The sequence below is a fragment of the Clinocottus analis genome, unplaced genomic scaffold (genome assembly GCF_023055335.1).
Source record: "Clinocottus analis isolate CAN_PGR_092001 unplaced genomic scaffold, fCliAna1.0.p SCAF_21, whole genome shotgun sequence".
Classification (NCBI taxonomy): Eukaryota; Metazoa; Chordata; class Actinopteri; order Perciformes; family Cottidae; genus Clinocottus; species Clinocottus analis.
Window position 1 is genome coordinate 3744360 of NW_027175943.1, and position 16793 is coordinate 3761152.

At 45.4% G+C, this 16793-nt stretch overlaps 2 protein-coding genes and 1 long non-coding RNA gene across 4 annotated transcripts; 1 reads left to right on the plus strand and 2 right to left on the minus strand.

Annotated features, from left to right (window-relative positions):
- Nucleotides 1-38: 38 nt before the first annotated feature.
- Nucleotides 39-10485, plus strand: LOC137792194 (uncharacterized). Its single transcript, XR_011078089.1, has 4 exons — nt 39-127; nt 2490-2648; nt 9881-10002; nt 10134-10485. It is a non-coding gene; the product is annotated as an uncharacterized lncRNA (long non-coding RNA).
- Nucleotides 1925-9255, minus strand: mfap3l (microfibril associated protein 3 like). The gene is made up of 4 exons (XM_068587725.1): nt 9110-9255; nt 8246-8277; nt 7515-7923; nt 1925-4057 (listed from the first exon to the last, which is right to left on the minus strand). Exons 3-4 carry the CDS (start codon nt 7834-7836, stop codon nt 3024-3026), a joined length of 1356 nt encoding a protein of 451 aa, XP_068443826.1. The 5' UTR covers nt 7837-7923; nt 8246-8277; nt 9110-9255; the 3' UTR covers nt 1925-3023.
- Nucleotides 10486-11590: 1105 nt separating the features above from the next.
- Nucleotides 11591-16736, minus strand: aadat (aminoadipate aminotransferase). Of its 2 annotated transcripts, none has more exons than XM_068587728.1 (14): nt 16717-16736; nt 16342-16413; nt 15852-16020; nt 15633-15741; nt 15478-15552; nt 15172-15381; nt 14958-15023; nt 14704-14786; nt 14333-14429; nt 13695-13756; nt 13477-13541; nt 12915-13021; nt 11985-12086; nt 11591-11910 (listed from the first exon to the last, which is right to left on the minus strand). In XM_068587728.1, exons 2-14 carry the CDS (start codon nt 16406-16408, stop codon nt 11869-11871), a joined length of 1254 nt encoding a protein of 417 aa, XP_068443829.1. In that variant the 5' UTR covers nt 16409-16413; nt 16717-16736; the 3' UTR covers nt 11591-11868. The 2 variants fall into 2 exon arrangements, with proteins under 2 accessions (XP_068443829.1, XP_068443828.1); XM_068587727.1 differs by having other exon boundaries at nt 16517-16730.
- Nucleotides 16737-16793: the final 57 nt, after the last annotated feature.

Consider the following 16793-nt stretch of genomic DNA (forward strand, 5'->3'; position numbering starts at 1 on the left):
CTGGCGGCGAGGTTGCAGATCGCAGCTAACAGACTTCTCCAGAAATAAAGTCGCCGGTGTTTTGTTTGTCCATTCCAGGTTACCGTAGAAAAATGGCGCGAAGAGGATACAAACGGCTCATTCGAAGGTAACCGTTGTTTTCAGGTGATTAGACAACGTAAGAGAAATAACGTTGTTTTTTTTTTATTTGGTCCAAAACCATTTACACTCACTTGTTCTGGAGCTTTTGACTGTGTCGTGTGGTCTTCAGCAGCAGATATTTTTTTTAGTTTGCAACTCTTTTCAAGCTCAACGTTTGAGTCTTGAAAGGTGCCATGACGGATGAAGACCGCGTGATGCGTTCAAAAGCTCTGGAACAAGCGAGTGGGTAGACCTTTCGTGGAGTCTAGCATAAACTCTGCTCCCAAAAATATTAACATAACTATAATTAATGAGGATTTTCGGTCCAATATTTTTAAAGACCCATGAAACGTACACTTCCTGAAAAAGTCAATATTCAAAGGAACAGTTAACCAATTTTATACTGGAAGACTAGTTTCATTCCCTATTTTAAAAGTGTAAGCATGGCAATCAAAGGTCCATCTTCTAAGATTCAGTATTTATTTTTTTTAGATAATTTTGTTTGAAAAAACAGATTCCCCTGCTTTGTTTTTGACGATTAATTTTCCCACAACTTTATGGAAGTGCAGTAGTTTATCTTTAACGCAGACATCCTCCTGCACCAGCAGGGGGCAGCAGACCTCCACTGTTCTTTCACATCAGAAAGCCTTTCTCAAATCGGTTATAATCCTGTTTCAAAGGGCAATACGTCACACATTAAGGAACTACTCGCGCTCTATTTTACTGTTGAGCGTCTGTTGCAAGGTGTTTCTACTATTATGTCCACCTCCTGTGCTCATAAACACAGTAGCTGTCTTTAGTCTTGCAAAAAAACACAGTGCCTGTCTGCATGGTCATCAGCGTTAACAGTGGCTGTTGGCACCCAGGGGTGGGAGTGAATGAGGTGACATGGGGGGAGGGGCTGCCACTTCCAACCACAGAGCAGCCTTTGTAACAAAAAAAAGAAAAGTTCACAGAGTTGGACTGCAGCGTGTGTTCCTCTGGTCTCCTGTTACATGACATCCATCATTCATGACTCTTAAACCTGAGACCTGAGACTTTGTGGGTTTAAGACGTTTTCTTTGGTCCCCCATGTCGGCTCCAGTGAGCCTGCTCTGCGTCTGCTTTTATGAGACAAATTAATTTGACTTTCACACCAAATTCCATATAAAGATCACTCATTGTAAAGTCTTTGTCGGCAGAGTTAAATAAACCTGATGAATCTTTTAATCTCGCATTATTTCTTTTAACAACGAGCTGTGTTCTGTGACCGGTTTGAGTCCTTCAAGGAGACGTTTTACCTTCCGGTCCAACTTAATAACATCTTTAGGACACTTTCAGAGACGTTTCGGTCATTTGGACATTTTTCTCCTGCAAAAAGCTTTACCGTCCGAGACCGAGAGCTTGTAACACCACTAACTCATTGTTTTAAGCCTATATCTGTTCACATTTTACATGTTATATTCAATAAATGTGAGTTAACATTTGAGTTATTTTTTTTTTTTTAAAAGGGTTTTAAACCAACAGCCTTTCACGTATCATTGCCTGAAGATTGAGATATTTCTCTAATTAATCAACCGTTTAAATGTTGTAAAGCTTCTATCAGAGGACAAGTTTTAACAAGGATGATTGTAGAAAACAGTAAAATACACTTTGACAGAAGGGTGAGAGACTAACTGTAACGTCTGGGTGATACTTCTACTACGAATATATTTAAAAACACACTTTCATTAATTGAGGTATAGCAGACATTTCTGAGCAGGTTTATAAAGTCGTGTGTGAGACTGATGGAGGAAACACAAGTGACCAAATAGTGGACACGATGTTGTTTTAGTTCTTTTACACAGTACTTTCATTTTATTCCACTACAAAAAGAAAAAAAGCCATCTCAAGAGCACCAGAAGAAGCAGAACAGAACCCAGTTCACCTCCACCACCGGACCGGGCCGTGAGCCGAGCAACGAAAGAGTCCTTTCAGTCCTTTCAGTCCCACCGACGCATGCAGCAGAAATGCAGCCGTACTGTGAAGCCTCTGCAGAAGCACGACGATGCCGAGATCGGCCCAGGAGTTGAATTAAAAACCTAGAACTGCACACGGCGGAGAAAGAGAAGCTACTCTTCTCTACTGAGGAGAAAGAAGACAAATTATAGTTTTAAACTGCTTAAACTAGCCAAGAACAAAAATCACACCACAAGGGGTAATAATAATAATAATACTCTTAAAATATTTGAAAGGAAACGGACAAAAACGCTACCCAGAGGTGTCAGGAAATATACTGTACACACACACACACACATTTATCTGGCTTACTTGTTGGTTGTTTTATAGAAATACAGTCGCCGTACAATCATGAAATGGTGACCAAACTATCTTATTTCTTTTCCGTCCAGCATGCATCTCTCTCGGTGAGCAGGAAGTGGTTCGGTAACAGCGGATCGGCTGCAGCTGGATGCGAACTCTCGAGCGGAGGAGGGAAGCGTTCATGGGTTCGAGACAGCGGCGTGACAGCTTGAGGCAGATTTCCGGTGTTGATCATAAAAACTATCGCGGTAAGAAACTAACCACTAGCGACGTACCCTTGTTCTTTAAATAATAGTCTGAGCTATGAAAATCCCAACACAGGACATGTCCCTTTTACAAACCGCTGCTTATTACATGAATATTATTATTGATTACCTCTCGCGTACATTCAAGCATGATAGTCCAGAGTGAACGACCTGCTCAAGTGTCTCAAGACATTGTGATTTATTCTCAGAACGGCCTGAAAAGGTTTCGAGAGATCGTTCGGGAAAAAAAAGATGAATACAAATGTGATTGTTTCTCTCCGAAATGTGAAATTAAAAATGTTTCGTTGACCATTTTTTGTTGTCTTCAAGTGGAAATGCATAGCAGGATAACTCGCGGCTCCTCCCGGGTTCAGCTCGTCACACGTGGCTCTCGTAAAACACCTGGCAGGGAGGGGCATTATTTGCTTCTGTCGGCTCGGGCGCCGCCGGCTCGATGTCCGGGTCTCCCTCCGCCTCGGGCTGCTCCTCGTGGTCGAGGGGAGCGACGGGTGGCGGGGAGGAAGAAGGGGGAGGCGGGGAAGGGGGAGGCGAGGGGGGAGGAGAGGTGGGAGGAGGCGATTGAGGCGAGCAGGGCGGAGGCGAGGAGGGAGGAGGCGAGCAGGGAGGCGGCGAGCAAGGAGGCGGCGAAGATGGCGTCGCCTCCGGCTGAGCCGGAGCCTCGATGCTGCAGTAGTTGGTGATGGCGAGCTGCGGGTGGACCGACACCTGGATGGCGATGTGCTGCGGCTGCTCCTGGACCGACGAGTTGTCCGAGTCGGCGGCGGGGGACTCGCTGCGCTCGCGCTCCAGCTCGCGCTCCTGCAGGATGGTGAAGACGTCCCTCCCGCCGATGGCCCGGCACACCGTGTCGCGGAAGCCCTCGGGCGCCTGCCGGACGAAGGTGTGCCGCATCTCCTCCACGCCCACCACCTCCAGGATCTCCTCCATGAAGGTGCGGCAGTTCATGATGAGCGGCGGCAGCGGGATGCTGCGCGCCAGCTCCTCGATATACCGCGCGAACTCCATGGTCTTGAACTGCGTGACCTTGGCCAGCTCCAGCGTCTTGGCCGAGGTGATGATGGGGATCCGCTTGGCGATCTCGAAGGCCTTCTGCAGCTTCTCGGCGCCCTCGGTGCGGAAGAATTCGTTGATGGCTTTCTCCGTCTTCTTCAGGTGGCTGCTCATCATGCAGAGGCGCGTGACGTTCAGCGCCATGATGATGGTGAAGGTCACCAGACACACCACCATGTAGTACACGCCCATGTCGCCCTTGGTGATGACCACGCGCAGCGTCACGGTGCAGTTGGAGCTGCCGTGCACGTTGGACGCCATGCAGGTGTACTTGCCGCGGTCCGCGAACTCGATGCTCGTGATGTTGAGGACGCCGGTGTCCATCAGCCACCACTTCTCACCTACGGAGAGAGAGAGGAAGGTCATGAGGACGGAGAAGCCTGAGTACAGGAAACGATGGTTTATTACAACTTGGGATGTGTTTATGTCGTTCTTCTTCTCCTGTTTACGACCTGAACGATCGTCTGAACAATTACTTTAGTATCTTTATAACTGAACCAAAGCTATAAATGTAAAAAATATAAACATTTTCCTTGAACTACAGCCACCAAACAAATTCTCAAACCGGCGTGATCAAGTGGAACAGATACTCAAACCAATCCATTACTTGTGGTTCCATGCGGTTAAAAACGTTGCTGACCTGCTTTCAAAACCCTTTTTATTTTTTTCCACAGATGCTACGTAACACATTAATATGCAGGTTGCCCGCTAACTCAAAGTTTAAACCCTGAAAATCCTCTTAATGCATCTGTTCCTCCGCCGTGTGATTCAACAGCACGCTCCCCTCCGTGCTGCTTTTGCAGCTGATGGTGCGCTTTACAAGAGATGTGCTTACGTTGTACTTCTGCACCATTAGAACTTATTTTTTTATGCCGTCTTGACGGCTCGAGAGAACACAACGCGCCTTTAAACAGCTCAGATCTTCTGTACCAGCCTCCATCTGTGAAATGTAAAGATGTTCAGGTCGTGCCGTGCTGGCGCGTGACGTATATATTTGGATCGGATTGTGAGGGCAGCCGTGACCTTATTATTCCTGACATATTTCAATATTTAAACAGGTGGCGTGGCTGCTCTGTGTGCTGAGGTTTGAACCATCAAAACAGGACAGATCTATTTGCATGTTCGGCTGGTTGATTTAAATAAGGGGCACAACTCGATGGAAGGATCAGGGCTCTCAAATTACAAAAAAAAAAGAAGACAGTGTCACAATTTTAACAGACATTAAAGCGCACAATAGTTTTCAAAGCAAAGCCGTCGCATAATAAGTTAACCGTTCAAACACCTGTCTATTAACGGCTGGAAACCTTTGAGAATTGTTTAATAAAAAGTGAGATGGACACCTAAAACATCTCGCAGTGATGTCATCAGCAGCGGCAGTCAGCCGACACCTGAGACGGGATCTGTTTTCGAGTTGTCTGGATCCAACGTGCTCTGTCGTCAAATGCACACGTTTGTATTTTAGAGATTTTCAATAGTTCCAACACAAGCGCGTGTGTGTGTGTGTGTGTGTGTGTACAGTTTATATGACTGGCGGCAGCATGTTTGCTTTGGTTATCGGCCCTTATCAAAGCGATGAGGTCGTTATTTTGACTGATAAACTGATCGACCCATTAGGTGAGGTGACGGCCTTTGTGCGACATTTTGTGGCTTATTTTCTTTCTGGTGGGGAGTCGGTTAGATAAGAAGATTGAGGCCGTTCTCATGTCTGTCTGTGAAATATAAAGCTGAGGGCAGCAGATGGTTAGCTTCTCTTAGCACAGAGACGAGAAACAACGCAAAAACCCTTTCATGAAGGGAATAAACAGAGAGATAAAGTGTTAAATGGTGAGCCTTACAGGTGCTGGAATGCACATTCTGTGACCCTTCTTCAGTCGTTAAGCTAGTAATGAGTAAAGTCTGTACATCTGCAGTCAGCAGTCTGGAAGAGAACACAACAACATTTTCTACCGCCTTTTTACACTGTTGGCACGATCAATTTCCCACACTGGTTTCCACTGGAGATGAATGGCCGCTCAGGAAATGAAGCCTGGCCGACAACAGCGTCCCGCCCATCCGCCGTTTCATGCGAGAGCGAGATTTCTAATTTTACCTCCACCACCGGATCATGTGATGTGATTGATGTGCTGCCCAATACTACGAGCTACTTTGCAGGGGATGAACAAAAAAAAAAAAAGCAGTCAGAGTCACAGACGGACATCTGCAGAAGAAACAAGCGAGGGCAGCTCGGTGTCGCCGCTCTGCGTGTAAGTATGTTTACCGCTGAGTGAAAGTCTCCCCTTCCCTAATTATATCCCTGTGTGTCGCCCAGGGGAGCGGCTCCGTGGCGCTGCAGACGCTCCTCTGGGTTTGAGGGGCCCGTCCTCTCTGGTGGCAGGTTCCAACAGGCCGGCTCATGAGAAGCATCCGAAACGCCTCTTTCACTCTGCGTTGCTTCTCTTTGGCCAATTACAATATTCAAAAACACAGGACGGCACGGAGCCTCGTCTTGAATGGAAATCAGTAGTAAAACCTTTCTGAATCTAATTGGTATGAAAAAAACTGTCGGCCCGGTGAGAGAATAATCACGGCTGCCAGACAAAATGTGCAATAATTGAGCCAACTTTCCCTCAGGGATTTAAGGGCCTGAATACTGAACACGAGGACTAAAGATATTAAGGAAAAATCTGCGACCTATCAGGGTGGGACCTTGAATAAAATCAGCACACAACACAAAAGTACACAAAGTCCTCAGTCCCTGTTGTTTCTTTTCCCTCTTGGCCTCTCTTGTTAAACACCATCATTGTGAGCCAACATTGAATAAACAATATAATTACTCTTTGCACTGAAACAGAAGACGGCCTTTTAACACCTGCAGGTATTGTCTTCCACGCTTTGTGTGCATCAGAGCAACAGGATGCACCGCCGGCCGATTTTTCCAATAAACGCCCCCAGAGAAGCAACAATCTTTTCCACATTAATGTTAATAACGATTTGCACATTATCTTTATGTTGTGAACTGCATAAGGACTGCTGGTGCTCTGGGTGAGTGAAATCCAACTGAAAGGTTTACAGTCCTGCTGATTCGTGAGCTGAACTGCTTCAGGGCAATATTAGATTTTCATTTTAAAAGGATTTTTGCATCAATTGATGAAGTTACTTTGTCAATGATTTCATTCGCTGGATTAGTCAATAACAGACATTCGGTTATGTTCTTCATTGATGGTTTCTAAATCTTTTTCCAGGGTAGTGTAACTATGTGCAGATTCTTCAAGTTATCCCATAATTGAAGGCTTCCAGGTTCATTTCTGCAACACAAACTATTGCCTCTATCTACAACACATGGAAATGTAACTGAGCACGGGGCAGCGGGCCAATACGAGCTTGAGGAGCGAATAAGATGGATGTGTGGCTATTTTTAAATAGTGTAGCGGTATTGTAGAATCGCCCCCCGGCTAAGCCGTAACGTTTTAAACTACAGGATGCAGACCAAGAGCTGGCTGAAGGAATTTTTTAACAACAAAATCAGAAGGTGTTTTCTCACAGTCATTGGGTCGAGTGCAAGGTTTCCTTCAGTGGTCATGTGACTCAATAAACAATTGTTTTTTCTACTGGGGGAAACAACCCTATTGTGCATGTTGGCGTGGACTGACTACTAACTAACTCGCTCCAATTACGACCTAGATGTCTACTTGTTAAAGCCTTCTTCACGGTGAATAATAAACCTCAAACTCTTCTGCGTTTGCTGCTAACGAAATCCTCATTGAGTGGCGGCGCGGTGCTGCTGACAAAGAGAACCGAAAAAGTCTCAGGAAGTCTCACCATTCATCTCCGTGTCCAGACGCTCTCCATGGGAGTTGAACCACTGGACGCTGGGGAGCGGCTCTCCGGTGACATTGCAATCGATCACCGCGCAGGTCCCCTCGCGGGCGATTATCTGGTGGACTTTAGTGAACACAACCGGGACAAATCCGCCGTCCGTCACGTTGCCGTTCTCCGTATGGTTTCCGTTCGCGTCCCCCGAAAAGGCCCCAGTGGCACGAGAGGCGACGAGATACGCCAGGACCAGAAAAACGTATCCACCGGTCCAGTGCATTTTCTCCAACTGCCGGTGCGTCATCCGAGAGGAAGGAGACTGTGTCATTCCTCCTGGGTCTCCATCCAGCAGACTGGCTATCTCTTGACGGTCGAAGGCAACTTGGTATTCAGCTCTGTTACTTGAAACATCGCACTAGAAAACAGGAAAGTGAGACGCATGTATTAATGAGATGGTGCAGGTTCACTTGATGCACAGCAGCTGGAACAAACGGATAAGGAGGCTGCTACAAATAAATACAGGATTGCCCCTAACCATCAGTCCTAGTAATGACTAAATACTTGTTTTGTTTCATCAAATGCAAAGATATTCAATTTGAAATGATATAAAAAGAGAGCAATAAGTCCTCACATTCTGTCCTTAAGTTATTTTAGTGTTGTTGATTACTGATTTAGTTATTTATTCAGCAGAAATACCCTAAAATCAGTTTATTTTTCACAATAATTGATCCCCCTACCTTCAGAGCCTGCAGGTATGAGACGACCTCTCCTGAAAAACAGATTACACTTGTAATCACCCACGTTTCAGTCAGCACAAAGAAAGAGCTTCTTCAATTGTACTGACATACAGATCACGTTCATTCATAGTTGACTAACATTTATATCATATATTTATCAGATCTGTTAAATCTAGATAATACGTGCTCGCAGCTAAAACGCTGATTATAATAACACAGGAAATATCACATATTTACGGCTCAATGCCGCTGCAATATATCATTTGTGACGTTAATTGTGACGTCGTTTGCTCCTGTGTTATAACAAGTATTATCTTGAATAACGTGGAAAGACACAGCGCAACATAACGGAGCTGTGCGTGGGCTCCGTCTACTCCCTAGTTCCTCTCGTTGCACATACGAAGATAGCGTCGGCATTCATTTAATGCGAGACAACTATTACGTTATTATTAAGTTATTAGTTTGTAGTACAAATTAGTCAAACGTGAGATTGCTTTCAAGATGTCGTCGCCTCGAGCGGCGCCGTTAGTCGCTAAGATATCGCAAAAACAAGGGCGTGGGACACGGCTATGTGCTGGACGGCGGGTTTTACATCACGGGACCCATATTGAAAGAACGGAGGCGGCGTATTGAAACATGTCATTTAACGTTTAACTTCAGGTAAAGATAAATGTCACCGGAGATAATACTCGAAATCATCGGGAGAGAACAATGGGAAAAAAAAAAATGTATCCCGAGTAATGCGGTAACGTCCCCCCCCTCAAAAGCGAGACAACAGCTCGACGTCAACGGTTTAACCGTCGATAAAAAACCGGTGAAACGTCAAAACATCCCAGTAAAATAATGGCGGGGGTTCATACTCACGTCATGGTCCGTCGCTGGTCACATTTAGTGGGGAACACCAGAGAGTCGCTGGGCTGTTACTCCGCATCTCCATCCTCCCCCACCCGCTAGTCGTCCGCTGTGTAGCCAGCTACGCTGCTTCAACACTAGACTGGGTGGCAACATCGCCCAGTTGCTTGGGTTGCATTGCTATTGTACTGTTACAACAATGAATTAGAATATTACAACAATGACCAAATAGTACATCCATGTAGTACTTCATGGGGAACCTCTGGGCTTATTGAGTTGGTTTCAAGAGGAAATACTTGTAGTTTGCCCTCTGAACAGATAGTTAGAGGAGCTGTATTTGAGTTCAGTGACATGTTGAGAGCCGATAGTCAAACAAAATGATCCCAATTCCATTTACGTGACTACTCAAGTGTTTTCCCTCAAACATGTTTAAAGCTGCATTAATTGGCATTTTGGCCACTCAGGGGCAGCAGAACAATCCCTGAACACAATGCAGGAACAATATAGACATTAAAAGAGTCATGTTCATTATTGACTTTCTTTTTAGTTGTGTTTTGATCTTAACTAAGTCCTGCCGGTATTATCTGTCTTGACAACCTGCATAAATGCTCCATAAAGCTGAGGAAAACTGAAGGGTTGAGTGATAACAACCTGTGGGTTTGTCACGATCATCTAATTAATAAGTGCCGCTTTAAAGTTGCCCAATCTCAAACCAAAGATGGAGGCTAACTAACAACCTTTGTGTTGTTTTGTCATTTCATTCGTCACCCATCTGTATTGCAGAGTATTTGTGCAGCTTGGCCTTGATGCTCCCTCGAGAACACAGCAGCAGGATCTGGACGGCTTCCCAGTGTGCCATCGACCGCTGTAAAGACCGATGGGCTTGATACTCTGCTCACATAGAGGTGAAGTGCAAGTACATTTCATTTTGCGGTGCAGGTCGTAGACCTTTCAGAGCACATTTGCTTTGAGACTTGGCAAGTGAATGGACTGTTGGTGAAATCCCATTCCCATCTGCATTTATGATCAATTACAGCTAAAAGGTTGGACTACAAAATCAGTGTTCGGCGGTCTGTAGTAAGATAAAGCAACAATATGACCGGGGGCAGGAGGAAACAACAAACTTCCCATTGAAACACAACCACTCCTGGAAGGAATGAAGGCAGAACTGAAGCACTTCTAAACAAAGACAGGTCAGAGTTATCCGGGCTGTTTTTGTTTGTGTGCCAGGGTTGAAAGCTCACTGACCTTGAAGCCACATAAAGTCTGAAATCGACACTCTGCACCAAGGCCTCTGCACGCAGTCAATATGAGTCAATAACGCTCCGTCTATCTTTAGAAACATAGGGGGAATGTTCATGTGCTGGTGTTTAGATAATACACTTTTACATTTTGTGGGATATTCTTCTTTTTCTGTACAAAATTTCATCCAATTTTGAGTGAAATTTCATATTTTTTTTACTTGTTCTTGTTGCGTCACATGCAAACACGATGAGCTCATAAAATTCAAAAAGTCAAGCTTCCCAAGTCGTGCAGACTGAACATATATACACAGTATATGACTCTGAAAGAGGTCACTCTTAGCGTAAGTGCTTTCATGCTTGTGTACATTTCACTAATATTTAACTTTAAAAAGGTACATTTAAAATTCAGGAGTCTCAGTTTTCTTGACGTATATTCACAGGGTGATGTTTCAGTCTTCACCAGAGAGGTTTTAAAACATCGCTCCACTGTAAATAAGTGTCGCAAATACCCGATTTTTCCGCCAAACCTCTGACCCGGTTATCCCTTTACGGATGAACGCTCCAGCTGTACACAAACTCTTCCGAGAGCTCGGTCACACGGCTCACACTGTGCCACATATTAACACACTGCGGGGGAAAGTCTGTACAAAGGAGAGGAAAACACTTTCCACCGACACACACACACACACACACATACAGACCCGATTGTTGTCAGCAGGTGTTGTTCCAGTCCGTGATCGCCTAACATGCAGGTTTTCCCTTCAGCTCACCGTGAAACAAACGGGGTCAAACCCCAGGACTCTGAGTGTTTACTTCAATCACAACTCGGGCTGTATAGTTTTAAGTAACTATGGTGGAAAAGGTTATTATTTTTAAAAAAGGTGATATTAGACAACACACTTTTTAGGCAAAAACACAAGTGGAGTCAGAGTTTCGGGCACACTTTAACATACTTCAAAGAAAGAGGAAATGGCTTGTGACACTGTTTTAACTTTAGTGTGAAACAACTCGTGGCTTTTAACGGAGCCAGGAATAACCTGTCTGTCTGTCTCACAATGCGGTTATTCTTGATATTACGTATTGCTCTGGTTTTGCCAGATGACAATAAAGTAAAATTTGATTACCAAAATTGTGCGATAATAGGAGAAAAAGAACATCATCATACGTGAATAAAATAAAAGTTGACGTATAAATGACCATTTCTTTTGGGGTTCCAGCAGTCACACAAATAAAGACTCAGAAGACAATATGATACAAAAGTTGTTTACTTTGTTGAGCATGGTAAACACAAAGACATCCTCATAAACTGTATTTTTCTTCTCTTGTAAAACTCAACTCTTGCCACAAACGTCCTTCAATGATCAGCACGGTACAGCACATCCATTCTGACTTTCTCCTCCTGACTTCATGGATCAGAGGTTACACAATACCAAAATATATTCACACTTTATTAATATTTTTGAAAACAAAAGCTTTCAACAATAAGTTAAAAAACACAGCATCTTTTAGGGAAAAATAGATCTTTGATCACAAAGCCTCTTTGATGAGAGAAGAGAGTCTTCTGAAAGCCTGTTGAAGTCGTTGTGAGAGATTAGAGTCATGACAGAGAGTGTGTGTGTTTGAGTTTGTGTGTTTGTTTGTACCTCATCAATCTGCTCTGGTGTGGAGAGGGAAAAGGCCGCTCTGACGTAAGGACAGGGGTCACTACTGTTGATCATGAAGACGCCTCCAGGAACCAGCAGTACCTTTCAACACACACAGACACACATTTCATTTTGTTCAGGATAAACTAATTAGATAGGATCTATTAATTAGTCACATTTCGATGCGTTGCTAGTGTTGCTACAGAGCAAGGCTAGCTGTTTCCCTCTACTTCCAGTCTTTGTGCTAAGCCAAGCTAAACTCTGAGAGTCGTGTCAGCCTTCTCTTTTAACTCCTAACTCCTTCAAATCTTTTGGAAATATTGCAACTAAAAAAATTGCTGATCTCCTGTTACAACCCATCGCATACCTGAAAGAGGCCGGAGGGCAATTATTACAGCTTTGAATCATGGGAAAGAGAAAACACTGACAAAGACTCTCTTCAAATCTAAAATGCTGTTTTTTTCCTCCTCTGCTAACGCAGAAGAAAGAGACGGGGGAGTTTTTACGATCTGCTGCTCGGAGGGAACGGTGCAGAACCTTGGAAAAGCCTGATTGTACCCACTCATGTTCATACTCGGCTAATCAGCTCTCCGCTAGCAGAGATTTACAAATGCTGTGTGTGTTCATGTGTGTGTGTGTGTGTGTGTGTGTGTGGAGGAAGGAAAACATTCAGTTGCTAAACCCACTCACAGTGCACACAATGGCCACTTCAAACGCAGCCTCCCACACGCTATTCAGACACAAAACCTCTGCTCACAAACACAGAAATGCATTCTGGGTACCTGCTATTTGCATATTAAGCGTACAGCAGGTATGCGTTAACCTCCAGTGGACACTGTTAATTGGGTTTTGTTCCACATTCAGCCACCAGAAGGGATTAATATGTGAGGGCTGAGACTGAAATACCAGAGGAACAAATTGTGTGCTGACCTCTTTCTCCAAGGCTTTCTGCATAATGAGCTGTTGGGTATCGGCTATGCCCTTTAGTTTGATCCACAGGAACATGCCAGCCGACGGGGTGTGCCACTCTGCTACATCTGTGAACACACACACACACGCACACACACAAACACACTATTGAAATAAAGAAAGAAAAGCCTGGGTGTTTGCTTTCTGACTCATATCAGGATTTCCCTTCCGTGTTGTCTTTCGTCTGTTCCTCTCTTAAGGTTAACTAGGTTATCTAGACTAATAAAGAAGTCAACACTTTTCACAAATGTAGTGGTCGTTACATAAATCAACACGTCAGTGTGGTAATGCTGTAGCGTGTAGTTCCTCAAATGACCACTAGGTGGTGGCGCCAAGAAAACTGCACCGACTCAAGACAACTTTAACTTTTCACTACAAATGTCTCTGTCCATCAAGGTGCTCAGTCAGACCAAGCGTAAGAATAACAATTCAGTGTCTGTATTAATGTAAATTCATTCAAGAAAGCCACAGAATGACCAAGCAAAGTGATGAGGTCATGTGTCTTTTCACTTTCTTCACAAACCTTTGAGCCACTTGTCTGCAGAGCTGATCATGGCATCGCGTTGTTTCCTGTAAAACTCAATCACCCTGTGAGAGGAAACAGAAACCGTGTCATGCGTCGCCACAAGAGTGTCTGACTCCTTTGAATGGCACGGCACGCGCAAAGAAATGGATCCAATAAGCTTTGTTGACTAGTGAAACACGTCACGCAGTGCAGCTGCATTGTGGGATGCGACGTACCCGTCTATGTGCTGGAGGAAACCCTCTTGGCCCCAGCTGTGCAACAACTGAGACACCATGAGCTGAAAGGAGGCAGCACACAGGTTTATATCATTAAAAAAGGACAGTGGAGCCAAATCATTTCACTGTAAAATGACCCTGCGGCAGATAATCCACCCGCAGATCTGTGTGTCAATCAGTGCACCAGTGTAGCTGCAGCACGACACACATCCTAATCAATGTCCCTTGACTTCCTTTTTTAAAACTCCTCTGCAGCTGCCCGTCCAGACGCACCACCACGTCTGGTCTGGCTTCGGCCGTGGCGTGACGACACACCCCTCCACGCTAGTGAGTCTATGCAAATCTGGCGTGCCTGAGGGACGGGAACAAAAGCTGTGTACAAAGTATGTGGAAAGACTGCATGGCCGCACCTGACGTGTGCTGACTGCTGCACGGAGGCCCGCATGGCTCAAACTGCTTTTCACAATCTTATGTTGTGTTTCTGTTTTGCCTGTTTAGAGGCCAAGACGACGGAGGATTCCACAGAAAGCATCAAGTAATTTCTACCGCGACGTAGACAACAGAGATAATGCGTGACAATGTTACGCAACACAGTTGAAAGCAGTTAACCAGGATTGTAGAATGAGTGACTCATTCACCTGCGTGAAGGTGCTCGTGTGCATCGTGGAGGCCTGGATGTGCAGCACCACCCTGTCCACCAGCGGTTTGGGACCGGTTACGAAACCGATCCTCAGCCTGGAACAAGCGGGCATAGACACATGTAAACACAATGCTGCATTTCTGCATGATGTGGCTCAAAATGAAGATTTACCTCGACTGGGGCTTATGTGTAAAACAGAAAAAAACAGTCCCCGAGCACAAGTGGGAAGTTACACAATTCAACGATAGACTGGGTGTACACGCCCTGACTTGTTAGAGGAAACCGCAGAGCTTCACATGCATTCAGTTTACACGCGCACACGCACACACACACACACACACACACACACACACACACACAGGCGCTCACCCTGAGGACAGGATCTTGGAGAAGGAGTCTGTCCTGAGGATCCTCCCGTCAACATCCATGGAGAGAAACGTGGGAGCCCACGGCTGCCAAACAACGACACTATTATTCAGAATAGAACCCGTTTGGATTGTTAACACAATTCATGCTTCTCCGAAGTCAAAGTGCGAAGATCAGACCATAAAGTCGTGGGACAAATGAACCATTTCACCTTTTTGAGTCACAGAGAAGACGAGGCGAGTGAACTCTTTGTGTACCTTGTCAAACTGCAGGAAGTAGTACGGGTCGTCCTCGATGATGAGCATGTCGTACAGCCTGGCCAGCTGGAAAACAGGTGTGAGGACGTTGGTGGAAAACAAAATCCGGAGGGAAATCAGCCTCACGACCAGCTCTAATTAGCAGAGTCAGACGCAAATGCGGGGTGTGCACGCAGTCTTATTTCAGGCCCGCTGAGTCAGGGGGGACACAAACCTCGTACACTTCCTGCTTCCGCTGAGTGCTCATGGAGGCACCGGTGGGGTTTCCTCCGTTAGGGATGGTGTAGAGGATCTTGGGGGCGGTGCTGCCGGGCTTCTGGACCTCTGAGGGATCCCACCGGGACAAGACCTCCTTCAGGGCTGCAGGTATCATGCCGTGCTGGTCGCTGGCGACGTTGATCAAGTTGCAACCGAGCGGCTGAAGCTACAGGGGAACGCAGGAGGCCGGAGGGTCAAAGAAAGCCAGAGTCACTGTACGTGTGTGTGTGTGTGTGTTTTTAATAAAAGGAAGCGCTCTCACCGCTGCCAGTGTGCCTGAATACGTGGGTGCATCCAGCAGGACGTTGTCTCCGGGGTTGACCAGCATCTCAAACATCTAAAAACACAAACACATGTATGTTTTAGCGTCTTCCTTCATTCGAGCCTGGCGACACGGACAACTGGTGGAGTCGGCACCTTGCAGAGCCCTTCCTGGCTGCCCGTGGTCACACACATGTCCGTCTGGGTTGGCGGCTTGTGGAGGTCCTCCTGAAGGCTCTTCATCCACGTCAGCAGCTCGGGAATTCTTCGTAGGAATGGAAATTAGACTCACTGCACGAAAGACTTCTCTTACACTGCATTTCCCGTTTTCAAAAAACAAACAATCAATCAAGGAGTCCAGTGTTGCTGCCTCACCCGTTGGAGGCAGAGTACTGCAGCGCCCTCTTCATCGCCGGCTCATCGAAGGTGAGCGTCGGCCCGTCCTTCACCTTGATGGACGCGGACTGGAAGGGGAAGGTGTTGGGGTTTGGCGCTCCTCCAGCCAAAGAGATCAAGGACGGAGGAGACCGCTGCTGCAGCTCGGCTAAAATAAGGCAAAAATTACCCGCAATTTATATATTTATTAATTGTGGTTCAGCATTTCAAAGACGACATCTCTGTGGAAATGTTTTTTTTTAATACAATTACAATATGGCCCATTTTAGCCTCCTAATGTGTATCAACTGGTTTGTGCTCAATAAATTGACATGTGTTAGACATTATGCATCACTAAAGCCTGATATTAACTGACATGTTGATCACCTTCAGGTGCTTTATTGGCTGATTTCGAGGAGTGTCATTCATTTATTAAGTATTTCTGCTGATAGTGTGCATAGGTTGCATGAGTTTGAATAAATGAACTTACTCAGCATCCGGATAGGGGAGGGCTTTCTCGCTGCGCTGACAGCGGTGAGAAACCGAGCGTAATTCATGATTCCTGCGAAGTTATAAAATCATAAACATGAACCCTCACGTAACAATTAATAAACTGTGGTTTTCTTTAATATAGAAAACGTTGCGACGTGTTATAAGAAACATACGTGACAACTTGACGTATGGATAGTTCCCACGTTATTCCCGTACTTTATAGAAGACGAGCAGCTCTGTAACGTCGGCTTTATGAACAATAAATTGTGTTATAGTGACACGAGCAATCGGGGAAACTACAACGAGCAGGTTAACGTTAGTAAACCGGACAAATGACAAAGCGACCACGTTCAGCAGTGTGTTTTTAACTGACCTTGCGTCTCTCGGCTGAAACGCCCCGGTGGCTGCTGGGTAATGTATTTCTTAGAACGCCAAACTTTATCCGCGGCG